Source organism: Fulmarus glacialis, unplaced genomic scaffold, assembly GCF_000690835.1.
Source record: "Fulmarus glacialis isolate BGI_N327 unplaced genomic scaffold, ASM69083v1 scaffold415, whole genome shotgun sequence".
Taxonomy (NCBI): domain Eukaryota; kingdom Metazoa; phylum Chordata; class Aves; order Procellariiformes; family Procellariidae; genus Fulmarus; species Fulmarus glacialis.
Genome location: NW_009213389.1, coordinates 43,146 through 70,911, shown reverse-complemented (window position 1 = coordinate 70,911; position 27,766 = coordinate 43,146). Strand labels below are relative to the sequence as shown.

At 40.1% G+C, this 27,766-nt stretch overlaps 1 protein-coding gene across 1 annotated transcript in view; it reads right to left on the bottom strand.

The window, feature by feature from the left end:
* Nucleotides 1–3,892: 3,892 nt before the first annotated feature.
* The window catches only part of MCF2L (MCF.2 cell line derived transforming sequence-like), a gene marked incomplete at its 5' end in the record, with an annotated part of 62,474 nt that continues 38,600 nt past the window's right edge, over nucleotides 3,893–27,766 (bottom strand). The window contains 20 exons of the mRNA XM_009578160.1: nucleotides 3,893–6,181; nucleotides 6,308–6,411; nucleotides 6,536–6,648; nucleotides 7,289–7,416; nucleotides 10,971–11,045; nucleotides 12,330–12,416; nucleotides 13,065–13,180; nucleotides 14,360–14,426; nucleotides 14,583–14,661; nucleotides 15,179–15,271; nucleotides 15,852–16,073; nucleotides 16,780–16,905; nucleotides 18,269–18,361; nucleotides 18,506–18,598; nucleotides 19,786–19,855; nucleotides 21,427–21,542; nucleotides 25,125–25,191; nucleotides 26,227–26,303; nucleotides 27,345–27,415; nucleotides 27,563–27,722. Of these exons, the coding sequence (XP_009576455.1) occupies nucleotides 6,087–6,181; nucleotides 6,308–6,411; nucleotides 6,536–6,648; nucleotides 7,289–7,416; nucleotides 10,971–11,045; nucleotides 12,330–12,416; nucleotides 13,065–13,180; nucleotides 14,360–14,426; nucleotides 14,583–14,661; nucleotides 15,179–15,271; nucleotides 15,852–16,073; nucleotides 16,780–16,905; nucleotides 18,269–18,361; nucleotides 18,506–18,598; nucleotides 19,786–19,855; nucleotides 21,427–21,542; nucleotides 25,125–25,191; nucleotides 26,227–26,303; nucleotides 27,345–27,415; nucleotides 27,563–27,722 (2,052 nt within the window). The remainder of the gene's footprint in view (nucleotides 6,182–6,307; nucleotides 6,412–6,535; nucleotides 6,649–7,288; nucleotides 7,417–10,970; nucleotides 11,046–12,329; nucleotides 12,417–13,064; nucleotides 13,181–14,359; nucleotides 14,427–14,582; nucleotides 14,662–15,178; nucleotides 15,272–15,851; nucleotides 16,074–16,779; nucleotides 16,906–18,268; nucleotides 18,362–18,505; nucleotides 18,599–19,785; nucleotides 19,856–21,426; nucleotides 21,543–25,124; nucleotides 25,192–26,226; nucleotides 26,304–27,344; nucleotides 27,416–27,562; nucleotides 27,723–27,766) is intronic.

Here is a 27,766-nt window from a genome sequence, read left to right as displayed (position 1 = left end):
GGTGACAAGGCTGTGTCTAGGTAAGAAAGGCTTAGGAACAAGCTGCCTCATGAATTTATGGAAAATTCAATTTAAATCTCCAATAACAATAGCAACTGGCCATCTTTCATTTATCAGAAAATTAAAGCTTGCTAATTAAAAGCAAGCCAAGCCTGTGATCAAGTTAGTAACTTCTTGTTTCTGTTGTATTAATCTATAAATATATGAATATCATGCTGCTAAGCTTTAAAGCAAATTATTTATTTTTTAGACCTCAAAGGAGAACTGCTTCTTTCCAGGAGAAAATTACTTGCCTATTGACTGAGTTCTGTATCCCTATAGAGCAAATATTTTCATAAAGAGGAAGTAGAAGATGGAGAGATAATATTTTTTAATCTTGATGTGGCTTATTTTTTCCTCTTCTTTTGCTGCCTGAGGAGAAGGATATCTGAAGATACCGGTAATAAAGGAAACAAAAGACACAGAAAAATTAGATTTAAAATAAAGGCAGTGTGCCCCAAAGTTTGTTTATGCCACCTATCTCTGTTGGTAATAAGAGACATTAATTCTACTACAGCCCTTCTCTTGACTGTGTCCCGAGACCATCGCAGCTGCAACAGCACCACTGGTAAATCCCTCGTCTTTTAAATGCAACTGGGGACCTTGCTCTCTTGTCAATTGATGTGAAGTGAGTCAATAGAAAAACCTGAAAGGTGATTAATCAATTCACTTCAGTTGATTTGTCAAAGATAGTATTTCAGCATCAAACCAGCTAATCTGAGTAAAAATCTTTCAGAATAAAAATGCAAAACTTGATCCTTGATTTTCTACCACCATCTTTAGGCTGCTGCTGGTACAGGCGGTGGTGGCCGCAGTGGTACCTGGGAGAGGTGCAAAGATGCCCAGCAAGCGTATTTTAGTACATCATCTCTTCCTGTCTTACACTGTGGGTGATTTTGGCCCATCTCCGCAGGGTGAGAGCCGTGGAGGAGCTGGCAGAGCTCCTCGTGGTCTGCCTTTGCCCTGGCCGCGACTCAGCCTCTCCTTGCGAAGGGCTGAGGAACTCATCTTCTTGCTACACTGCTAGGTTGGATGAGGAAATGTTCCCATTTTGCCTTGCAGCCTGCTTTTTGTGTACACCACGCTGCTTTTTTTCTCTCGAGGCTTTGTCTAGACGCAACGCTGCCCCCAGATTTCTCAAGAAAAGGCTTGAGCTTTGGGTGAGGACGCTTCACTGTGAATGCCCTTTGGACCAAGCGAAACGGTTGGAGCCCATTGACATGGGGTGGGTGTTTACGTGTGATAAGATATTTTGAGCTAACCACGTACAACAGCGCACGAGCAGCTGAGGGAGGGAATGGATGCCGAAACAGCTGTACCGGCCTTACCCACGCTCCAGCAGAGCCCTCCAGCGCCTCGCCGGCCCGGGCGCCCGGTGCCCCTGCCCTGCTGCCTTTGGAGGCCGTCCCTGGTGGGAACCATGCTGACGTTGCAGAGGCTGTGGCCATGGGAGCAAGCGAGGGCCCTACCGCTCAGGGAGGGGAACGGCGCGCCTGTTCTGGGAGCTGATCCGGCCAAAAACTGCCTGGGGAAAGGGGGAGCGATAACCGAGTTGCTCCCTGGAGCTGGAGGGAGCATGGGTGCAATGGTGCAGCACTTGGGAGGCAGGAGGGGAGCTTGCTGCTGGACTGGCGGCAGCCCCCCCCCGCAGCGGACTGGCGGCAGCCCCACGCAGCAGCCACTTTGGCATATGACATGCAGCATTTTTTCTAGTTAAAACGTCTTTTCTAGTTAAAACGCCTCACCAGCCCCATGTGCTCGCCTCAAAAAATAATCCGTCTGCTCCACACCCTCCCTTCTCTACCTTCTGATCTCTGACTGACTGCCATGTTACAGGTGAACATATCAGCTTGAGGTGCGGCAGCTTGGAAAGATGTGGAAAGGAATTAAAAAACCAGGAGAAATCCAATACAGTCTTGCTGGTGAGGGAGCTGGCATCCCTCTGCCTGAGCTCCATCTCAGGAGAACCTCCTGCTGCCTTTCAAGCTCACCAATGAAAGAGAACAGGTGCTTTGGTCCCCATGTTGCTTGTTTGAGCAGGTTGTTGCACAGCCTCCTGCACAGAAAAGTGACAAGCTGCAAGTTTCACAAGCCTTAAATTTCTTTCCTGGACGTATTTTATAAATAAATGGGACAGCATTTAAAGAGGGTTTCTGGAAGCGACCCGGAACAAAGTAAGTGGAGCACATCTAATACCTTGGCCAAAGGCCTTGGGTTGTCCTCCTGCCGCAGCTGGCCTCACCCTGTCAGGGTGTTTGTAAGGGCAGGAGAAGCTATTTATCAAGTGCTTTGCTATTAAAGGTCAGAAAACTACCTTGCCCTAGAATCTTTACATGGCCATTCATTTCTTTCCAGGCGCTTATGAGTCTCCAAAAAAAATCTCATCTTTATCTTCCTTAACAGCTGTTAAAATAAACAGTAGTTATTGCTAATGTAGCCATCATAGCTTACATGTTACCTATTCATCTGCTTTCAAATGAAAGCCCAGAGAACCTATTTCAACACCTAAACATCTTATTTTGACAATACGGTATCTAGACACAGTTTACACCAAATCTTAAGGGACAACAGAATCCGGCTCTTCTATTCCTACTTCCTAAGTTAAGGGAATTGAATTTGGGTAGCTCCCCTGTACCAAGCTGATCAGGCACTCATGCACACAAATCTAGGGAGACCACTAATTCTGGGGACTTGTGTGGACACTCAAAACTTTACAGTGCAGTTCATAATAACCATCCGACATATGATAACAAAAGGGGAATGGGAGTCCTTGTCATTTTGAGAGAACTGATGTAAATTAGTTGCGGACCAAAGTCCTCAGTTTTGCTCACTGAAAACATCTGTGCAGAATGGAGAAAGGGGTTTGAATTCCAACTAGCAAACAGCCTCTGTATCTAGGAAAGACTGTGCTCCAACTTCAAGCCAGTTATCTAGCATATAAGAAACCCAAGATGAGTCCACAGTGTTTGCAATAGGAAATAAACATCATTACAATTAAAAAGAAATCAAGCATTATTAGGCTTTTTTATACAAAACTGTTTACTCTCCACTAAGGTAAATCTGGGCTGGAATTCTTTCATTCTTTTGCTGTAACAAGCATGATGTGGTTGCGCTCAGAAAGGCTGGACCTCCTTTTGCTCAGAACAGTAGGAATACCTGCTACAGAGGTAGCTGTTATGTTAACAAGAACAAGAGTAAATAAAAGCAATCAAATCCCAGTAACAGCTTAGCTGGATCATGTAATTGCACATGGCCACCAACTCAGCCCAAATCATTCCAGTTCAGTGTGAAATTCACCTCCTACCATGGCGTGAAGGTCCTTAAAGCCATTAATCAGTGAACGTGCATGAACATGTTCCTCTTCAGATGCTGCAAGTGTGAATGTGGTTTCTTGTTTCTCACCCAGCTGCAGCCGTTGCCAGACACAGACCTCCAACTTGTTCTGCTAAGACCACCGGATCGAGAGGAGCGTGTGTACAGGGGAGGGGAACCACGGGATACACAGCTTTCTTAAGGAAAACCCAACAGCGATGTGCCATCTTTCAAAAAAGGGTGTGTGGGAGAAAGGGAATCAACCTGATTACCTGGCACTGGCTTTCATTTTTTTATCCTCAGCCTGCAGACATGCTTTAACTCCCCAGTGCCAGGTAAGTGAGACAGGAGTACAAGGGTAAAATGGTGTTTTTCTGAGATGGTCCAGAATGAGTAGGCAAAGGATTTGAGCACACAGACCCTGACAAGCAACAGCGAGACAGACCTGGTTTTCTGTTCCAAATCCTTCAGCCTATCTCTGTTTTTATATGATACCCATAAGAAGCTTTTAAGACTGAGACAAAATAAAACACAGAGCATGTCTATATAAAGGCATTCAGCAAGAAGTGCTGAAATTTATTCAAATTTTCATAATTACAATAGAGACCTCTGACTTTGAACTTCTAATTCACAACAGCAGTAAAAAAGGAAATGGTGAAATGGGTTGTATTAAAGTGCAATGATGTGGAGAGAACCATTGAAATAACACAAATGAGGCTGCGGTGAGAAATGACAGGACAGTCTCATCCTAGCAATGACAGCAATATATAAGTAAATTATGTTACAGATAATTTACAAAATAACTTACGTAGATGAAGATAAACTGAATCTCATGTTGCCATTCCATTGTTAAATATCAGACTAAATATTCCCAGTCAGCCCAGTATTATATGGGATAATTAAAAAAAGATCAAAGGATTTCTGCGTTGGAAAAGATGCCTGAAGTAAAGCCCTGATCAGCCTTTATATTGCAAGAAACCTAAGTATTTATGAATTGTAAAGTGACACATTCAGCAGCATGAAGACTATAAATACATCTTTTACATTGATACATCATATCTACACACATATACATATTTACACACACATATATACACACACAAGCACATACATGTACATATATATGTACATAAATATATGTGTGTGTGTGTATATATGTTTCAATTTGTGCTGACCATGGTCAGCTGCATTTTGATTGCGTCTGGGGTAGGGTTGCTTTTGCAACTCAGGAGTAAGATAATTTTTTAAAGAGTATTTGTCCTTTACATTTCCTAAGCTGCAGCCTTTAAAATCTAAAATTTTGGCATAAAGGTAGACTTCAGGGCCCAGCCGTCAGAGGGTCTGATGATTAACAGCAGTTCCCGTTGCTTCTGAAAAATTACGCTTTTAGTGGCCACATTATTTTTAAATAATATGATACATGAATCAGTTAAAAACCTATTTTCATATAAGTAAAAATATTTGAGAGATGGACAGGAATGAATACAATATTCCATACATGCACACAGTTCTGGACTGTTTGTAAGAATGAAGTGCAAAGAACATCTGACAAGGTGAAAATTTACAACATTGGCTTACATCATACCTTGAAAAATGTCAAGTTTAGTATTACCCTTCCTTTAAAAAAATTTGAAATACTTGTCTTAGCATAAATCTGACCCTTCTCTAATACAGATTTTTTTTCTCCCGTGCTCCCCTTTTATACAAAAGTTATGTTGTCGTGTTTTTTGTTTGAATAAATCTGCAACAAACACTATTGACTAAAAATACACCTGGTTTCTAGCCCTCCTACGTTTGTCTGAAGGAAGGCTCTTGACCCATAGCGCAGCCACAATAGTTTCCTCTGCCTGTAACTGCATGTCAATTGCGAGAGCTGAAGGTAACCATGCGATTACTGTTTATTAAGAAATCGTTTAGTGAATAAGAACATTTGTGTTTCATTGCGCACCTGCGTAAGGAAAAAGATACTACTAAATTGCCAAGGCTATGTAAACACAGTGATCTTGGTAAAGAATTTGGTTGTGAGGCCAAAATACCTCAGAAAACAGCTATTCCATCGCACACATCATTAAAAGGTTGGACAGGATAAAATAGTAATTTCTTTTGATGCTGTTGTGGTCAATAAATTGGTCATGTCTGCATCCCAGTCTCTAGGGAGCAGAAGAATATCCTGAAGACCCAAGAGAAGAGAAAAGGCTGGACCAAACCTCCTTCCTGGTTGCTGTAAGAGTCCCATTCACTGCATTGACCGAGGTACGTCCTTGGAGAAAGGGGTTTTTTGGGAGGAGAAATTGTAAACTTGGATTTATTTTCTTCATACCTATCCTGTACAGTGATTGCTGTGTTATCAGTTTACGATAAGGATTTAGCACTGAACACATTTTGTTTGCTCACATTCAGATCCTTGCTGTTACAAAATGATACAGTTCTGCAGAAACCTGATTGTATATCAGTGAGAAAATGTGTTTTATGCTAACAGCTCTGCAGCTTCAGACTTCAGAGCAGAAGCCTCTGCAAGACCCTATTTCAAATTGTTTAGCTTTTATTTACAACTTCACATTCCATGCACTTTTCATTGGCATCTTCTGGGAGAACCTGTAAAAATCACCAGTGAAAATACTCAAAGCTGGCAACACAGAACTCGTGGTTCTCTGTTTGAGTCCAACATCTAGAACTCTGCACAAAATTACAAACTCCGGATTTACCTTCCATGGAGGTGGGGTGAAAATTTACTGTTAGCCCTTAATGTCCGAGAAGCTGGTGCTGCTGGCATTGCAGCTATCACTGCAACTTGATGATGTGCTCAAAGTGCTGGAGGCAGTGCCTGATTCTGGGAAAGAGAAAGGAAAGAAAAAAAACCACAAGAAAACATGATATGGTTGTTGTTTTTCACAACTTTCTTTCATAATAGGGATCTTCAGAGAGACATTCATCTCATTTATAATAAATAGCCTACCAGAGCTGCTTAAAGATTGAGCTGATTTTGAATTGCCTATGAGCATCAGCAGATTGTTTGCTGGGATCCAACCTTCTCTACCAGTGCTCAGGTTCTTTACATACCTAAAATAATATAAAAATAAAAAGTCAAATTGCTTCATTTCCTGCCTTTGAAAGTTTTACCCTAAACATCTGCCTTCCGAACACAGTTCTGCGTATAAAAGTTTCCAAACACAGATCTGCGTACCAAAGTCCATCCTCCCCTTCACGAATCAGTTGAACTAGATCTCCACTTTTCACTGTAAATTCTTCAGAAACTCCTTTCTCATAATCAGTCACAACTGTATATTTACCAGGAGTCTAAATGCACACAGAGGAAAAACATAAACAAATTATTTCTATTGAGTAATTTAAGGTATATGTTGCAGCTTTTGTTACGAAAATGTCCGTATTTTCCCCTCCTTTCTCATGCACATACATGCTGAAGACTGCGCTAAATATACATCCTGAGAGGCAGTAAAACTTTGCTGTTCAGTTACATGCAAATTCAGTACATGAATTCTCACACCCTGAAAAACGTTCAGTGAAATGTTTCCATTACAACAATTAATTCAAATATCTACAAAAAAATCCCCAGGAAAAAAACCACCAAAACCAAAACCAAGCTGGCAAACCAAGCTTAGTGACACGATGTATGTGTGGAAGTCTGTTGACATGGTAGCTAAGCATGTCATTGCTTGACTGCTGTACTATGGCATAAGCAGTCACGGCCTCACTAGTCCGCAGGTACACAAAGGCACAGAGGGACCTTCCCAAGGCACAAACACAAGGCTAATTTAAGAAAAGGGGCTATTTTCCATTCCCCTAGGAATTTTGCCCAGCTGAGGATTTCAAGGCAGACACTTTCCTTCCTGCAAGCTTCAAAAGCATTCCTATATACTGCCACACACAATGTATCAGTAAGATTTGCTTAGCTCAATAGGAAAGCATTTCTGGTTACCAGCTTCATTTCGCCTCCCCCTCCTCCTCCTTCTTCCTCTGCATCCGATGAATTCAGCGGATCTTCAGCACTAGACCAGCCATCATTTTCTTCAGATGCATCAAGAGAATGAGATGTTTTAGCCCAACCTTGGGGAACAAACAGTCGCCAGTTAACTTTGCAGCAGTGAGCCACTGACCGGGAGAAATGTTCTTCCCACTGAACAGCTCTTGAGTGATCAACATAAACAGGAGGAAAACGATACACAGAGAAGTTATTACAGCCACTAGGTGAAATTCACAGCAGGCAAAAGTTGGCCTGTTTCCATCAGAGTAAGCGGAGTTGTGGCAATGCACAGCAGTGAATTGGGCCCTTTGGATTTATATAGAGAGAAACAGATGGAAAGAATGCAAATTCCCAACTAAAAAGAAGCTATTTTTCCCTTATACAAAGATGAACGATGGATAGATACTCTTTTTCTTGGGAGGAGGTAGAAGACAGGAGCATGCACTCTATGGGAAGAGGATGAACACACGGGTTGTCACCCAAAGCAACCTAACCAGCCTGCTGGAACAAGGGATGGGATGCATATAGATTTGTTCAAACTGTTGAGCACTTAGAGCTGTCAAGAAATTCAACACAAGCTACAGGCACTCTGTACTTCACCTGCTGAGGCAGCTTATTATTCAAAGGTATTCAGGCACAAGGATTACTTAATCATGCTGAATTATCCTGGTGTTAAGTCATTGCACCAAGCACCACAAGAACAATCTCCTGCCTGTCATTTATTGCCAAGTGTTCCTTTTTCTCTCCAGGGTGAAGCATTTCATTTATTTACAAGGCTGAATCATATCCAGAGTGCACAAAATCCTTTTCCAAATAAAACTACAGTAAGTTTTACTAGTGGGATGCTTTTCACTGAGGTCAGCAGCTGCTAATAAATGTCGAGTTTATAATGAAAAAAAAGTCATGATAAAAGACAAATAAATATTTGTACGAAAGATTTTGGTTCAAGCCAAAGGGTAACAACAATGAAACTCAGTGAAAAGAATGAAAGGCAGAACAAACCTCCCAACTTTTATGTAACTGTTAGTTAAGTTGAGAAAGCACCAGCATTTTTGCTCTTCACTGCTTCCGAGGCATTTGTCGCATGGCTGGTCATACCAGTGCATTAGCAAAAACCCTGAGCATCGTCAGAGTAAAGCCAGGGCAATCTAAGAATCATAGAAAGAAATCACACTCAGAGCGCACCAAAGTGGGACTTTCACTGCTTCCGAGGCATTTGTCGCATGGCTGGTCATACCAGTGCATTAGCAAAAACCCTGAGCATCGTCAGAGTAAAGCCAGGGCAATCTAAGAATCATAGAAAATCACACTCAGAGCACACCAGAGTGGGACTTCTACCTCGCCTGCGCTGCTGCATGACCTGCACAAGGTTTGAAGTACTGACCCATTTGGCCCTGTCTAGGGTTAAGAATGAACTTCAATCTGTGAAGAAACTGAGCAATAAATCCTGCTGTATTCCATGCAAATTTCCTTGGAAGCTCACATCTTATAGTTGGCTCGTGGGACACAGCTGAAACCCTTTCCATAATTTCCAAGTTAAGAACAATGCAACAAAAGAAAACTTGGTTTCTCCTAATTGTTCCAAGCTCTCATTAGAAACAGAACCAACGAGTTGTTCACAAAAGAAAAAGAAAGTGAAATCACTGTAATTGCTCTGCCATAGCATCATACTCACCGGCCTGCTCATCTGGAACATTTTGGTTAACAGCTCTTGTTTCTCAGCCTCTTTGCTTTCATACATTGTGCTGATGTGGGTAAAAGCAGACCTGCCTGATCCTGCCATAGCAACAGTACTCCCACTCCTCATACAAGCTGGCACTCTACTTAACAAGGCTTATAAAAGCCCATTTCATCTTGGCTGGGCGAAGTGGTCACTACAGCCATATTCATATTGACTAACTAAACCGGCACCAAAATTATGCGTGCACATTCAGTGTGCATGTGTGTACTCTGCACGGTGTGACTAAATCAGAGCTCCCTATAAAGGCAGGAAGTGTCTTTGGCGGATAGCCTGAGAAAAGGCAAGGTTATGCAGAAATGAGCTTAGATTTGATGGTGCCAGGAAAACGAAGAATTCATTAACCGCTTCTCTTCAGAAATGGGCCCACAGATTTGTTCACAGAGATGGGATCTATTTACAAGATATGATTCTGTCACCAATACATTTTCCTTGAGCTCCCTGCGACATAAGTTGGAGCGATGTAGCAGTGAAAGGAAACGAGTGGGGGCAATGCGCTCTGCACCAAGGAGCTGTGCCATCACCTGGTGCAGCTTCATCCTGAAATGCCTGGGTCAACTGCCTGCTTATCCCTCTTTCAGTTGGGGAAGGAGAAGAGATAAAGTGTCAGAAAAGAGATCGGAAGGTGCAAAACAGAAAGGGGAGTTACTAGATGTTTTAAATGCATTTACTTGGTTTAGCGGTTTCATAAGGTGAGAGGCTGCTGGACAGGACAGCAAATCAGACAAGTCTGTTCTGAGAACCCACAATTTTATTGTAAATTAGCAATGATCAAGGACTCTCCACCCTGGAAAATTTCAGCATCCGTGGAAAAGGCCACAAAACACCCTTTGCTTTCTGATAGCATTTTCAGGCCCTCAGGACTTCCATGGTACCTGGAAATCTCAAAGATTTGACTGCTACCTGCAGAAAAATTAACTTCTTAACTCCCATATCCACACTTGTGGAGTTTCTGCATGCGTCTGGCCTGGGATTACGTTGCCTGCTGCTCAGACAAGGTGAATGGTGTTGCATAGTTTCCCCAGCACAGCAGCTGAACCCGCATCATTTCCACAGGCAAGACAAAGACAAATGCTGTGGAAAGCTGGAGAAGGAGCATGATGGTAGGGCTTGAAACAGCTTTATCTTTAGAATAATATTTTCTAAAAGAGATGGTGGTGGAATGAGAGTCAGGAAGAGAGGGACTGCTTTCCTTGTACTCTCTAGTTAATTAGCCCTAAAGATTTGTAGTCAAGCCTTCACCAACAGCCTTGCTGATTAGAAATGGGTCATTTAACTGAAATGCTTTTTTATTCTTTGCTTAGCTGTGGGGTGGGAGGACAGGAGGCAAACTACTACAAGGGGTTGAGTTAAATTATCTGGGGTTCACAGCGTGGTAAAAATTGCCTACTCTCACCCAAAGAAAGATGCAACAGGACTGTGACTACAGTAACTAATGCAGATCTACAATGGAAATTCCACATGACAGTGATGATCCCTACTCTGACTAGAGTACATGCGTCTCAGTTTTTATTTTTTTTTTCCTTTTTTAAAAGTTAAATCCTCTCCACAAGGGGCACAGTGACAGGAGGATGCTAACTGGAAAACCAAGTGTCTCATAGTAACTGGATGCCACTGTAGTTCCATAAAACATCCGGCTTCTGGTTTTCTTCAGCAGAACATCCCTTTTCCACTGCCCTCTCCCAAAAACTAGTTAGCCAATGCCAAGATAAAACTTCAACCGGTTGTGCTATCAAAAACAGTATATACAGAAGCTGACAGACCCACTTGGAAGAACTCAGCTGATACCAATACTGCTGCACGCAACAGCATCATACAGGTATCTGCAGTGCTCTGATGTAACATATTACAGAGGGATGTGTGGATATTTGTTGAGAACAAGATGTGGTATCATTCTACCTCTTAAACCAAAAGGAGTTGGGTCACTCACTACTTCATGCCGTTTAGCTTTTTTGTCAGGACTGGTAGGAGAAGCTGCAGGAGGATGAATAGGCAAAAAACACACAAGAGAGATATTGAAGAACTGGAAAAAAGAGAATAGGTGGATTGCATGCCAAATACCTTTGAGTTTACAGTGAAAAACAAATGGATTTCTGTAATCGCTCTAATTTTAGCTGAAAATTGGTCAATTACAGCAGAAGGAATTAATTATTTACATGAAGTTATTTGAAGATAAATTGACAAATTTATTTTACAGTAATAGATGAAAGTATATATAAAAGTATATGTAAATCATTCTCTAAATGAACTAGACATCAACTGAATACAATTAATGTTTGTCTAAAATTGAAATTACCAAATTAAGCAATCATTTTTATATATATATCTAGTGCTACAGCAATACCTGGTCCTGTAAGAAGGATCATTGGCAATGTCTGGCTTTTAGCAGAAGGAGATGGAGTTTCTGTCAAGGCAAGCATGGAATATTAGTGCTTACCTCATTAGCATTAGATATGCAACGCTAGAGTCTCTCCAGACAGAACTCAAAGGTAATCAGGTTTCAAAAAGGCATTCTGAAAAGATGCTTGGGGAGGGAAGGAGGCAGGGGGGGAAATCATGCTCTTGAACAAGTACCATTATCTTAATGCAATTCAGACTGTTCAGAGACAGGTGTTCAAAGCAAGAATTTAATGTACCAGTCCGATTACTTGGCAGGAGGAAGCAAGAAAGGTCTCAGACTCCTATTGCCTGTTTTAGCAAAAAAAGTAAAGACCATTTCTGGACGCATAAGGAAATTCTTACCTATTTTTGTACCCAGCAAAACAACATTGTCATACACATTCTGCTGTAGTCATGCTTTGGGGGTTCTGTTAGCAAGGACGCTAATATAGAAATACTCTAGAAAACCTTGATTCCTTTTTGCCAAGTACAGGTGCACTTGGGGCAGATCCACTGAAGCTAGAAGCAGACCAGGTATCTGATATGAAGACAACTAACTTCCTCTAGTTTTCCTGCAGGAATGGGGCACTATAAACTCCTTCCTTGGCCACAATAGTGAGACTGGCGGCATTGGAAACTACACTTCTTCCCTTGCATCTCCAACAGCTCCACTTTTCCCAGCTGCATCTCCCTCTCCCACTCTGGAGCCGGTTTCTCTTGAAATCTCCCTGTCAGGGTCAGTGACTCAGGAACCTAGCTTGAACTTAGGAGAACAAGCTAGTGTATACACTGAAAACCTGTTACACTACACACACACACAAAGTGATGCTTCAATTACAGCCTTAAACAGAAAACAATCTAGCTTTTTTAAAAAATGACCTTTCTGACTTTTGAGATTAGTAAAGCCCTGCAGCGTAAAGCGCTTTTTTGACAGTACAGAGCATTCTGAGGTAGAGCTAGTGTCATCTACAAAGGAAGAGAGAGACAAAGAAAGGGGAGAAGGCCATGAAGAGGTCAAGGCAAAAAATCGTTCACAGCCCTGCCAGGGAACTGGCACGTTAAGATGAGAAAGGACAACTGAAAGTCCAGGTACAACAGAAGAACCCAAGCAGCCAGTTGTTCTTCTCACTGTGCAGGGGCTTGTATTGCCACTGGTCTAGTAAATAATCTCCGTGATGGGAACCAAAATTCAACAGAAAAATAATACTCTTCAGAACAGGTAATGCCAAGAAATTTATGCAGAGGAAGAGAAACCTGAGAAGCTGGGCAGCTCTAAAAGGAGACCTACTGCAGACTTGGGCCTCATAACCCACAGTTTCCACCTCCTTTTGGCTACCCTTCATGGAGGTGGCTTTGGGCCTGTCCACACCACACAGTGCAATGCAGAAACCCCGGAGCTAAAGGCAGGTGTGACCAGCACGCTGGTGCAGCGTGGGCAACACTTTGTGGGTGGGCTGCCTGAGGGCTGAAAGCAGCACAGACCTGCTCGTTCAGGTGTAACGCTGTGTTTGCCTGCACTACCGTGGCTGCTCTTGCTGGTGGATCTGCCTGTGCATCTGCAGTGCAGGCATGCTCTTTGCAGTTAAAGATAAGAATACATACGTGTAAACTCACCTTTGCCTTTCTCGGGGTACTTCGGTGCTATTGTGGTGCCATAGCCTTCTAGACTTGTGAGATCAGCTTTTCTCTCCTCTATTTTTTTGGTGTTTCTGATATGGTTCCGTGAAGGACTGTTGATTGGAAGAAAATTAAGACAATCAATCCATCTCCAGCAAATTTGGTCACAGGCTGCCTTTTACATACAGATATATAGGCTGAAAACCATTTCTTAGCTACTTCACAGATCATACCTTCCAGGATTGAAGAAGTCATGGTGGTTGTGCATAGAAAGACCATGAGCACATACAAAGGAGAAAGACTCCCCTAACTGACTGCAACCACATGTTGAAAACCACACCTGAAAAGACAGCTCAGGACAACTTTCACTCACTTTCAGCTACAGGCACACATTCTGAGCTGACAGTTTCCTCCTGAAGGTACCAACGAAAAAGAAAAAGAAAAAAAAAAAGGAATAAACTCTGCCACTCAGAAGCTCTTAACAGAGGAACAGATGAGGAATGAACAAAGGTTGGATCTTGCAGTTGGATACCCATCACACCTCCGACTGGGAATGGAATGGAGAAAGACATCCCACAAATACTATACATCTGGGACATTCTTCCTGAGTGATAAGTAGATGCATAAAACATGCAGGGCGTATACATATTTGAGCACACACCATGTGAGAATGAGTTAAGATATGACGACATGGGCTTATGGATATATACACATACACATATAATGAAAAAAAAGAGTGAGTAGCAGAGGATTAAAAAGAGGTGTCAGAGAAGGGCAGAACAGCAGGTGGGAGCAGAAGAATATACAGGTTGGTAGGGTGAAAGATAAAAAACAGGAAATTGGAGGAAAAGAACAAGGGACAGAGAAAAGATAATGCCCTGAAAAAGACAAAAAGGAAGATAATGTGACATTGGAAAAAGAAGAAAAAAATTAACCCAGGTGAAGTAAAAGAATAGAGAAAGAAGGCTGCTCCACATAACTCTCCTATCTGGCATGTAAAGTATATAATGAGCTGTTCAACAAACAGACCCATAATACCACCAGGATTTTGGCTGGTGCAGAAAATGACTTTTCTGTGTTGTTCTCTATCAACTGGCAAAGCCCATGCCACTGCTGCTCAGTTTAATACTTCTGGAGATGTATAAACCCCAAGCTTTATAGTAGGAAGAGACCTAAAAAAACCCCTAAAACAAGGGCCAGTATTAAGGGATAGGAGTAATGAAGAACAGCAAACTAGATGTATTAGTATATTTACAAGACAGCCAGGCTGATCTGACAACATACTTACTTACCTTGTACAAGACGATGCTGGTAGAGGTAAACTCTGTGTTTGTTCTAGTGTCCTGTGCTGACTAGCTTCTGTGATGGAGGAAAGAAAAAGAACTGTTAAAATTGATTTGTGTTTTGAGCTTTTCATTTCTACAGTCCTACACAGTGAAGATGTACAGGGCAGGTTTTGAAGTTCAAAGAGAAGAGAGATTAAAAAAAAAGGTATAGATATCCAAAATATTTTACCTCTGCATGCCTGCAGTTGACTCGTCAGCACTTTTCTTATTTCATTTACCCAAGTAGCTTTAACTTCAGGGGTTGGTGCCTACCCAAAAATAAATAGAATCAGCCATCAAGCATAGAATACCTATTACACAGAGAGTTGCGTGCCAAAGCACAGCCTCAGAGGAATCCTTCAAGAGGGACAGACAGAGCTCCCTCTCTAGTCCTTCAGTGAACAGAAACTAGTTGTGAAACTGGAACACAATGAGGCAGAGGCTGTGCATGTGCTACAGTCAAACCCCGGCTCCCAAGCCATCCACTACTCCAGTGAGAGCAATAGTAATGGTGTTTTCAACATCCCCCATGGATATTGTAAAACGTCATTTTTTTTTTTTCCCCCAGAAGACTCTGCAATTGAAATATATTGTTTAAGAAAATACCTTATGAATTAATCTGGGGTGTTTTGTTGGTGGTCGTCCCGTCCCCCCCCCTCCATTTCCTCATCACTGTCTATTAGTGATATAGCAGAGGGAAAAAAACCCAGATCTTCTTAGGGTTAGACTTCCCCCCCGCCCTTTTCTCTCTCTCTCTCTTTTTTTTTTAAGTGGCATGTTATTTACCTGTATGATGTAAACTTCTTCCCTTGCATTATACCAGATTTCAAATTTTTTTGCATCCCCTTTGACATTTTCTGTAATTCCAACTGCTGCCATCTGGAAGCGAAGAGAACAGAAGCTGACCTACCAAACTGCAATTACGGTAACAGAAGCAGGCGGCTACTGGTATTCTTTGGTACCCTATTTCTGAAAAGCAAAGCCACATTTGGCTTCTTGCTCAAGGAAAAGAATAACTAATAAGACATGATCTGCATGTTGGATGTAAGAGATTTAGTGCTTTGTGTCAGCTTGGCTACGCCGGAGGGAAGAAAGGTTTAGGTACATTAAATTGAGACTGACCCACAAGATGCCTCTTTTAAAATCCAGACCACCAAATCTTATATCTATTTTGTACTACCCTGCTCTACTCATTATTACATTTGCCGAGTGATTAATGCAACTGCCATTCAGCTAGACTAATATGGTTTGGATTTTCTCAAAGGATAATTTCCCCCGAGTCTCTACAGACACCAACACAAAGTGACACAGACCTGCAGCACCAGTTAGGTTTGCCTGAAAGGGTGAAATTCCCAATGCAAAACCATAACATAGCTTTGCTGACAAAAAAATAGAATATTGTATTGCTGCAGGTTAAGCCCTCAGTACCTCAACCTTACTGGACTGCTCAGTGTCTTACATTTAAGGAGTGTTTGTAGCTGTAAGAAGGTGCTTTCTCATATCCCTCTCCATTTTCTTCTCGCTTTTTACAGAACAGCACTGCTTTCTCGTGGAGGAAGAGGTGTCGCTGCATTGGCTTGAAGCGTGCCAAATCTTTCACCTTCGAATGACCCTTTTTATGATCAGTCCAGACATTGAAGGATCCCTGCATTAAAAGCTTGCCCAACTCATTCAGGTTTCCCTGGAACAAAAAAAGCGGTATTTATAACTACAAAAAGATAACATCAGACTAAAATGAATACTGTGAACAGGTCTTTACAAGTTCTGTTGGTCCAAGTAGTCTCTCCCATCAGTGTTTATGTTGAGTTTGGAAACGTAATAAAAATAAAGTCAGTGTTGGATTTTTACACATAAATTTCTCTCTCCCCAACACTGTTCAGGCAAGATTTTACAGTTAAGAGTACCACTGGCAGAGATACAGAGATCTACACATACAGAGAGGGGGAGGCACAATACACATATTTGGTTGTTTGGGGTTTTTTCCCCAAACTCTGCTCCAAAGCTGTTGCGTTGTGTGGTTTTGGTGTTGGTTTTTTTTTTTTAACTGAAAGTTTTGGGTGTAGTTTTACACATAGATATAAAAACTTAGTAGTGACTCCCATTTGGCAGTAGCCCAAACCAGACTCTTCATGATGATTTTCAGTTTCTAACTTGGTGTCGAGTAGATCAAAGAAAGAAAACTTGGGTAGACGGAGCAAAATATTATTCATAGCAGGAAAACTTCAAAAGAGCATAGAGAGATCCATTATTTTCATTACACAATTCAGTTTAAAGGCACCTTTTGTAAAACATTCTTCTCATTAAAACACAGTATAGGGTATGCTGTACATATATCTAAGAAATAAATGAAAATAAATTAAAAAGTAAGTAAAAATACAGTTACTCACATCGTAGCCTGTAATGGCTATCTGGTGCATAGAATCATTAACTGCTTTGAGAATACCCAGTATAGAAGTTAATGCCTCCTGAAGATCTTCAGCACCTTCACAGTTCTTACTGTACTTCAGCATTTCCTGAGCAGGCAGGGAATGACAATATACTTACTTAGCTTTGGAAACAGCAGTAACTAGGAACATTTAAATTTTAACACTTCTTGAAGTTATTTAGTAAAGTTTTATACCATATAATCTAGTGGGTTAAATACTGGCTGGAACTCAGAAGACCATAAAGTTTTACTTCTCATCTCTGCTGCTAATTAGCCAAATATATTTCGTTCATCTAGAGGTTTTGTAAACTCTACCTAAGAATTTTAAAAGACTAACTTTGCAAACATATTTTTCATCACAATTGCTAAACCCCCCCCCCCAAACCTCAAACCCAAAACACAAACAAAAAAAAGGGTATTTTTTATATTTGTTTCTTTTTAGAGGTGAACAAATGTAAAAACATAGGCAAATTTCATTTATTATTTGAATTATGGTGAGGCCTGGGATGCTAGTAAGAGAGTTAAAGTTACTGCACTGACCATTGTTTACACATTTAAAAAGGCACCCCTTCTCCAAAGGGCTTATTGGTGAAGCTGCATCTTCGAATTTGATCCAGATAAACATAGCTGCAAGTTCATGTGGAACCCCCCAGACTTCATAGTATGAGAATAAGCATTTACTCATGGACTGCAGGCAGTAAAGATACTTTAAATCAAAAACCTTTCTAATACTCCTCTCTTTACACAAGCTTAATATAATTAATTCTTTAAAAGCTGTTAACTTCAGCTCAGTTTTAACTCAAGAGTAAATTTGGTCCGAGGTAATTTTTTTAAGCTACTGTAAAATACAATTATTGAAACGTATGTCTATGTGGGAAATTTTTCTTAAAACAAGCCAGCTTCAAACATGGCAAAACCTTAAATATTAATTTAAAAATTTATGATAGTATATTGCTCATTTTGCTCTCTCAGTATAGCATGGTTAAGTGAATCACAACAGCATCCTTCCTAAAAACACCATACAGCGCTCTCAGTTAAGTACATTTCCTAGAACGCATTTCCTAGAACCCAGCAAGGCAAATTCCTGCAATACGGATGAGGTGACTATAACTGACGAGTAACAAGTACTTCAGATACTCTCTTTTCTTTGTTGCAAAGGTTTCTTGGGCCTTCTGTTTCCCCTAATCAACTTTTCATTCTTCTCTTTGGCAGAAATGTAAGGACAAAAGCAGTTGTACAAGGTGTCTCTGTGTAACATTTGCCTGTCTACTAGCAGCTTTTTGGCTGAAAGAGAAAAGAACCAAGCTGAAAGTTGATAGACTGGGATTTGTCTCTGTTTTGATTCATACATCTGTCTGCTAATTTTTAGGTTTCTCTCCAGCAGGGTGAGAGAAGCAGCATTTAAACAAATGCTCAAAATATACTTAGTGTTATAATGGAGTAACACATACCTTTAGCAATAATTGGTATTTCGTTATTCTTTGAACGGGTTTCAGCAAGTATGAGTCCAAACTGAGCTTGTGATCGAGTTTTCTTTGACATTCCTGAAATCAGTGTTGGATTTCATCAGTACACTAATCAGTATTTCTGTTACTTGTTCTTGACATAAATGATGAAGTTTAAAAAAAACAACCAAAACAAACAACAAACACCCCCCACAAATATTTTAGAGACTCAAGCAAGCATACCTGAAAGAACACAGAATCTGAAAACTGCCTCCACAAACTTTCAGATCGAGGTTTATTTTGACAGTATTTTTCATAAATCTGGAAATCTTCCATCTGACATTGGGGAGACAAGCAAAAAGTTAATAAATTCTTGTGACTTTAACAGGCAAAGTTCATAAGAATTTTTTTCATGATCAATAAGGCTAAGAAAAAACAACAACAACAAAAAAAATGCAATTCCTTGAGGCATCCCAAGCAAAAAATGATTATTAAAAATAACTGATTTTGTAACGGCTATTAATTCTGTACTTGGAACATCAGAATAAAATGTTCCTGTTAATTTTTGCTTCAGTTGAATGTTAAGTACCTTACGAAGAAGCATATATTATATTTACAAATATATTTCTATTCAAATATGAAAAATACTTCTAGGAATGCCCAACCATGAGTCCCTCTGTGCAACTTATAATAGGTCTTTGCCCTTTTTTCTTCATACATTTTATGAATGTTTTTCACTGGGAGTTGCACTAAGGTAGACCAAGCAGTTTGTTGCCCCTTATCACTTCAGCAACTAAATAGCATGACTTCAGCACTTGTTGAAAGCAAAAGGAAATAAGACTGTTAAAAATGCCATAGTAACTATAGATATAAAGGAAAGACTAGGTAAGAAATCAGCAGGCACAGAAGTACCCCTGTCCCTCAGTTTTAGGAAACATCATCTCCATGGCTGTAACCAGTAAATAGGAGGGGGAGGGAGTTTTAGAACATCAATGGGTAGCAACAACAGGAGACTGATTTCCATAAACAGATTCCTATTCAGCCTTTGGTATACTACGGGTGAGACTCATTGTTTAATAAATCCCAGATTAAAAAAGTTTAATGCTGTCATAGCTTTCTATTTTTGGAATAAAAATATTTTGGACTTACTCTGTTCAGGTGTACTCTTTAAAGAAAACAGAAAAGAGCAACAACAACAACAAAAAATCTAGGAAAGAAATCTAACCAAGTAAACCAATCATTTATAGTGATGTGAAATGATGCAGTGCATGACTCCTCTTAATCTTTTCCTAACTGCCACTTGAAGAAAGCAGTTTTCTTTCAACAAGGTAGTAGCTCTTTCTAACAAAATTAGTTACCCCACACAGCAGAAAATATCCCCAACTCTCAATTAACACGTACATTCTCAACCTGTTACCTGTTCAAGACAAAGGGGCTGTGGTGGCAATTGCTACATGAAAATCACTCCTGTTACAGTCTTAGAGGGGCTTATAAACGAAATGCCAGCAAACGATGACACATACCTGATCCAGAAAGCATCGTCCTACTAGTTCTGGGTATTCTACGTAGTTTTCTAGTTCTCTCAAGAATATTCTATGAGGAAGAAGATTTTCTTAGAACACATGTTAAAAAAGTTGTAGTAAACAAATTCTTGCAATTCGTTCTCTAAACTTTTGGAAACAGAGTTGTAATTCTGTACTACAAAACTAAACAAAACTCTTCTAGACCATGTACTTAAAAAGGGATAGCAAATTAAAATAAACAAACATTCTGACCAATTTCTTTTAGCTTACTGTTGCTACAACTTAAATCAAATATAAGATTGGGAAGGTGTGCTGGTTTTGGCTGGGGTAGAGTTAATTTTCTTCCTAGCAGCTAGTATGGGGCGGTGTTTTGGATTTGTGCTGGAAACTGTTGATAACACAGGGATGTTTTTGTCAATGCTGTGCAGTGCTTACACAGAGCCAAGGCCTTTTCTGCTTCTCACACCGCCCCACCATCGAGTGGGCTGGGGGTGCACAAGAAGTTGGGAGGGGACACAGCTGGGACAGCTAACCCCAACTGACCAAAGGGATATTCCATACCATATGACATCATGCTTAGCATATAAAGCTGGGGGAAGAAGAAGAAGGAAGTGGGGGATGTTCGGAGTGATGGCATTTGTCTTCCCAAGTCACCGTTACGCGTGATGGAGCCCTGCTTTCCTGGAGATGGCTGAACACCTGCCTGCCGATGGGAAGCAGGGAGTGAATTCCTTGGTTTGCTTTGCTTGCGTGCGTGGCTTTTGTTTTCCCTATTAAACTGTCTTTATCTCAACCCACGAGTTTTCTCACTTTCACTCTTCTGAAAGATCCTCTCCCCCAACCCACCGGAGGGGTGAATGGGTGAGTGGCTGTGTGGTGCTTAATTGCTGGCTGGGGTTAAACCACGACAGAAGGGAAGGGGTATTTTGATTCCCTGCCCTATATATTCAGCAGCAGGATCTGTACAGTTTGGTTGGTTTTGGTGTTTGGTTTTTCCTTCCAAATACTACCAAACTCTACAAAGCAAAAAAAACCCGAACCAAACCCCACCTCCCCAAACAAAAAAAACCCACCCAAAAAAATCAGTGGCAAAACTTCCAGTCTAGTTTTGCCTGAATAAGAAACAACTATTTAATGTGCTTAACTTCTCTTGAAAATACTTCTCTTTTCTACCAATTTAAATACTCTCCTGTGAAGAAATACCTCTCTAGCAGCAAGGATTCAAACTTCAGAGTGAGGTCACTCAAGTATAAAATTAACCATCCTCAACCAGATGTAAGAGTTGAGAATTTGTGGTTTAGGATAATAACTTACTTTCCATAGCAAATTTCATAAAAAATAAAAGAAACCTAAACAAACCTTGCTTTAATTAGCTTGTAAGCAGATCCCAAATCCCTTCAGGAAGAGGACCACAATGCGAAATTTTACCTGCGTACTGCAAACATTTGAATAAAGTTTCACACAGCTTTGCTCATCTTTTATAGATATTTTGCTTTTCCTCTTCTATGCAATATGAATTTTGACATGCCAGATAGCCAAGTGGGACTCAGTAAGGATCTTTCAGCAATTTAAATCAGACTAAAAGAAAGACTAAAGAATCCCATCCAAATGCTATTTTTAGATCTGAATGCAAATCCTCACCTATTGTGAAAATGATAAATTTCTTCCATATTCCCAAACAAGATATCCTTCTTATTTTGCAGTTCTGGTGAAATGAGATGAGCCATTAAGGGGTTGTCCATCTCTGCAGCATAACCCTGCAACACATGAGAGAGACACACTGATTATCTCCCTTTACTTGCAGTACTTAATCTCTCTGTGACAAGCCAGTCTGCCTGCAGGCTGATAGACAGCAAAGAAAGAGCTCAGTATTAATCATGAAAGAAGTATACAAATTCTATTTTTCCATCAGTCTGGTAAGACAGACCTATATATTAAAAGACACTTGAATAATTACTGCAATTTTAGTTAAGCAAGGATGAAACAAAGTTTGCAATCGTTTCCACCAAGCAAAAGCTATGCATTCCCACACTGCTTACAAATTGTAGTTTGTACATTTTCTGTTAAGACTTCACACATCTGAGTTTAAAGCCACAATTCCAGTACACATGCAAACTTTCATGCTCGTCTTAGCTATTAGTATGAGGGAACAAGCTGACTGTAGTTATTTCTGCAAGTAACAGAAATCATTAAGCTGCAAATTCTATCTTTAAGACATTTTCATTAGCTTTGGTACCAAAAGTCATAACTTTAGATTCTGACATCTTCCATTCGTCATCTAAGGCTACATTCTCTTGTCTGTATATCTGGCACAGATAAGGAAAAGAGAGCACGCAGGTGTCTTTAGCCCAGGACTGTTCTCCTCTCGTCCCAAGGTCACTAATATGTGATTAAGTGATCTCCCGAAACACTAAAAAAAACCCCACCAAACAATCCTCCCCAAAAATCCCAAACCCAAACAAAACACCCCCAACCAATCAACCAGAAAAACTGCAAGAATGCTCTAGTACCTGTATTGTAAATAGATTTCTTAATGTAAGCAGATTTCTTAGTGTAAAGGCACTGAAGGAAGATGATACGACCTACTTTAGATTTGGATTAGATTTCTCCCTCTCTTTTTTTTTCTTTTTTTTTTTTTTAAAACCACAATTATCATGGACAAGGTGGTCACTGCATTAGTGACATTGATTATAATAAATTGCACTGGATTATAACAAACTGACAAATTAAATGAAAGGATAAGCAGACGTGCACCTGCAAACAAGATTTTCAATTTCAAAGTGATGTCCAAACTACAAAAAGTAGGAGAACTAGCTGGTAAAGTCAGCTAGCCTGAAGAACTCAAGCATTTGGATAGGATACTGATGAGATTTTTTTTTTTAAAAACAGAAACATTCCTTTAAAAATCTGGGTTTTTTTTCCTCAAACACCACAAAAAAAAAAAAAGACAACGGTATAAGCAAAGATGCTGGAGCTCATAGATCGCTAACCATTGGTCCCTCTCCCATATCTCTCCCCCCAAATAGGAAAATGTAGCATCTGAAAGAGGGAAAAAAAAGGTGGTACAGCACTAAAAAAGATGAAAATCATTTACATAAAATGGAGTTAAAAAAAATTAACAGGGAAAAGAACAACTGTGGCCACCGTGCAAGTTTAGATGCAGTGAAGAGATGCATGAAGACAATGATTCATTTCCACTTGAAGTAAAGATGATGCTGAACATAGCAGCAAAGCCAGCATTGGCATAAAGAAGGGGTACCTAACCCAGCAGAGATGAAAACAAACCTGACAGAGCTCAGTACTTTGGAATTCTGAAAGAACAAAAGCATGAAATCCATACATTGACAAAAAGCTTTTAACCTTTTTTTTTTTCACTTCAGGCTGACATAGTACTTATTTTAAAAATTTAATATAAAAAAACCTTCATGTTTTACTACTGTGCAGTAGTACTATGTAGTACTTGTGTTTTAAGAAAGGAGAGGGAAAGCTACTCCATGCAGCCACAGGGATCATTTAACCTTACTTTAAGAATATATGAGGTTTTGCTTAGTCTTCCATTTGAAAGCTGTTCTAAAAGCCTTGAAGTAAATGGAAAAAGGAGTAGAATACAATACCTAAAAATAGACTAGACCAATATTTTTCCCTAATAAAAATTACTGGATTTCACAGACTAAAGTGGGATGACCATGGTTATTAATGAAAGGAAAACTATCAAGCTCGGATAAAAGCAGCTATAGCAGTTTCCCAATAATCAATCTTGGGAAGTACCTTGTTTTTTTCTATTGGAATCCTTGGCAGAGAGAAAATGCATGGCAATTAAATATGACATAATAATAGGAGACACTGTCCATAAAAAGGAGTATCAGGTTACTTTACAGGAAAAACAGGAAGATTAACAGAATAGGAGAAACAAAGAAATTGGGAGAATAGCCAGAACTACGGATTAATAACTATAATTACTCAAAAGCTGGAAGACTGCCATTGAACCATACCTCAAGCAAGGATCTGATCCAGAATTACTGTTGACAGTCCCAATCACCCAAGTTCAAGGGAGATGAATCCCAAACTGCAAGGAGGCACAGAGAAGTATGCCTGGCATGGTCAGAGTACTGGAGAGTCTATTACATTGGCAGAAAACCAAGACAGCTTGGCCTAACAAGACACTATACTCTATGCAAAACAATAATACCAGAGGAATAGAAAGATTCTGCAACAACCCTCCAGTAACAGCAGTAAGGACCAAAAATCCTCCAACTATTTGAGTCTTGATTTTTATGAACAGAACTGTACAGATAGCATTGCATACAAAAGCAGACAATGAAGTGATCCGTAAGGTGCACTCCAGACCTACCTAGCTTTATTACCACACATCAGATGCAACCATCCTACTGTCATCAACACTTCCTAGCACTTGGACTGGACCAAGGACATAGATGCTATGGGAAGCTGAGCACAAACTAGGCAAAAGCAAGACCAGAGTTCAAAACCCTCATACAGTACTCTTACTTGAAGGTACGTACTCAGAAATTATCAGTCCCAGTCCATAACTTACGACAGCTCCTATTTAGGAGCTTAACATTGGCATGGACACCAAGTGGCATGGACACTTGGCTCAATTCCAATTCATGCTGATTAAAATAATTCAACCTCAGTTACCTGCAACTTCATCATCTCCTACAGTCAAATTGGACTACAACAAAATGACACATCCATGTCTGAAGACTTAACAAACTTGAGGAACAACACAGAATACTGCAGCGTATTTCTACAAGCAACTCAGCAGTACTGCAATTGTGCCTCCACAAGTGTGGAGCAAAGGGAACACCTTTGTTTCCTTTACAATTTCGAATGAAGATAGTATTACAAGGCACTCTGTTGCCACAGTTGTACCCAAGACATTTGGAAGATCACTTAAAGATATGCAAAGAGGGATGCAAGAAACAAATTTTCTCCTCTGACACAAGACTCTCGTGATGCAGATTTACATTCCTGTGTGACACATGACATTCCTGGAGTCGACCCAAGACTCTGGAATGAACTTTTGCAGGAATTAATGATCATTACAAATCTCACTATGTTCCACCTAAATAGTTAGGCATATCTTATTTTCTGCCCAATTTGTGTTTTCTAGTACAAAATCCTAGTTGCACGAATATTTCTAGAAAAAAATTGCATATTCCTGCCTCTGTGAAAATACGATGAGAAAGGAGAGATGTAATGATCACACTGCTTGACAGGACAAGCAGAGGTATTACAGTGATAAGGAAAGCATAAGAGCATCCATGAAATGGAAGAGATAAATAGATTCACTAAGAGCCGCAGTGAAATTTAATCTTTACCTCAAGAACGCAGAGAAGTTCTTCTACATATGCTCGTTCAGTCTCAATAAGTTCATTAATGACATGCCTGTAGACAAAGAATGACAATTAAGGCAGGCCTATTCACTTACGCAAAGTAATGAGGCAACATTCATACTTCAGACAACAAAAGAACAATTTCCAGGTTATGGAAAATGTGATGTTTCATGGATATTTCTGTCAACAGTTTATATATCCTTATTGAGAAGCACTATTTTTAAAACATTTTAAAATGTTTGAAAATGTGTTTAACAGGAAAAAAGTCAAATCTAGCATTTTAAGTGCTGTAGTAACTAAATTGAAGCAATGAAATATTTTATCATTGTACATACAAAATCTGGTTCTGTTTGCAAGTATTACAGGAGCTGGAGTTAGAGCTGCATAAGATTATCAAAAACAGACTTAAGGTTACATTTAAAATGCCTCATTTTAAATTAGAGGCATTTAGGGCACACTTTAAATATCACGATGCTGCTTTAAGTTTAATTTCCCTAACGGTCAAGCAAGCATGCTTCCCCCCAACGCCCTCCCCTTGTGATTTTGTATGATTTAACACATGGTTGTAACAGTGAAAAGACAGTAAAGTATCCAGTTTACAGGTAGAAATGCAAGCTCTGCTATACACATTGCAGGTGGTACTAAGTTATTTTTTGAATATAAGTGATGCTGTTTAGTTTTTGTATAAGAAGGTGATTTTTCGTAACATTTATCAAAACAGGGACTAAAATGACTCAAATAAAAAGACAAAGTCTTCTGAAGCATGGAGACCAAAACCTCTGACAGATTTACAGGAGACTTATTACTCAAAACGATGTCATCTCTGAAATGAAAATACGTAGTTATCCTGCCATATCATTACCTCGCTGCAGCAAAGCTAGAGTCTGGTACTATATAAACTATAAACAATGCTGCAGACAGACTGAAATATCTTCCTCTGTGTATAGAGCATAGCCAATGCATTTCAGAAAGCACTGAGGCTTAATTCAGAGAAGCATACTTGTCTTATCAAATCCTTAGCCAAACTCAGCCTTTGCTGGAACCAAATCAGAGAAAAAGCATTTTTTATTTATCAAAATACACTTACTGCCGTAACACAGCTAGGTTTTCTTCATCATCCATTGTAGATCCTCCTCTGCTTTGATGGAGTTCAGTCATTTCACTCTAAAGAAGGAAACAAACAAACAACAACAAAAAAAATCATGTCATCACAGATGGGGGAATAACACTTTAAAATACGGAGCTTTGCACTCAGCTCTACTTGCATGTGTTTTCACAGGAAAGACTGTACTCCATTAAAAATGAAGGCAATTTGCAAGAATGCAGCAAAAAAATCCAAGTCAACCTGAAGGTCTTGAAGCACACAAGAACATTTAGACACGGGGAGTTCTCCATGAAAGGCCAGCTTAGAAAAGACCGTGGTTCGAGGCCCCGTTCCAGGAAGACAACATCAGAGCATCAGCATAATCTTGGAGGCAACACTGGCCTTAGTCTGTTTTCCAAGCTAAAAATGAAGTACTGTGCTAACTTTCTGGTAACTTCCTAACTTGACACAGAAGTTCACTCTTACAACTTCTACTGTAATGGCTGACCTAATTACGGCTTGCTGAAAAAAGTGAGAGGTTCTGCTTTCAATCCCCCCTTGAACCAAGCCTTTTCTCCAACTGTTGTCCCTACTGGTCATGTGGTCCTGCCTTCCTCCTTGCATTGTCTCTTGCTGAACCTTTGCCGAGTTGATTCAACTCTCTAACCCAGTGGGAAACTACTTGTTTCTGTTGCTGCCGTCAGGTTACTTTCCTTGCCGGAGGCGGGGCAGGAAGACCATCCCCACTTGGGAATGGCAACCCATTAGGTCAGGTGAAGCTGTCTTGGAGCCAACGACAACTACCTCTTCACTTTCACCAGTTTTAAGAGTAGCCAATTACTACTGGCAAATAATAAATGTTTCCTGTTCATAGATTTTATATTTTGCTGCCCCTAACATTTTTCCCAATATAGGCAACTATTTACTTTACCTTCCCTCATACCCAGCCCAGTGACAAAGCAGCCTCTATTTAAACCACATGACTGTTTTACTTTGATAGGGGCAATACCATCACTTCTTCAGTGGAACTGCCTCATTCTTCTTGAAGTTCCTGAATATTCCATTATATTAGGACTTTCTTAAGCGGTACATGCATGAAAAGCGCAAAGAAAAAAAATTACCTTTCCTCTTCTGCAGTTTACCCTCCGAAGCGCACTGCTTTCTGAGTTGGATACACATTCTCTTTGAAGACCTAAGCCCGTAAAGCAGAATCAAACAGCAGTCAGAACTTGAGCAGATCTGACACAGATGTTTGTGCAACCACAAATTACAGCTGAAAGTTTCTTTAAGTTTCTCAGCATACGCAATAAATTAGTTAAAGGCTACTACAGTTACTTACCTGGAGAGGGACAAGGAGATTTTACAAAGGCTTCAGGTCTTGGTGCAACTGGCTGGACAGGACGTGTCTGCTTAGCTGCCAGTTTCTTAAGACTTACTTGTCTCTTTTGAAACATTTCTTCCATACTTTCTTGCTTCTGGAAAACCTTTTGCACATGCTCCTGCCGTTGCCACAGAAATGAAAAAAAGAAAAAAAAAAAGTCCT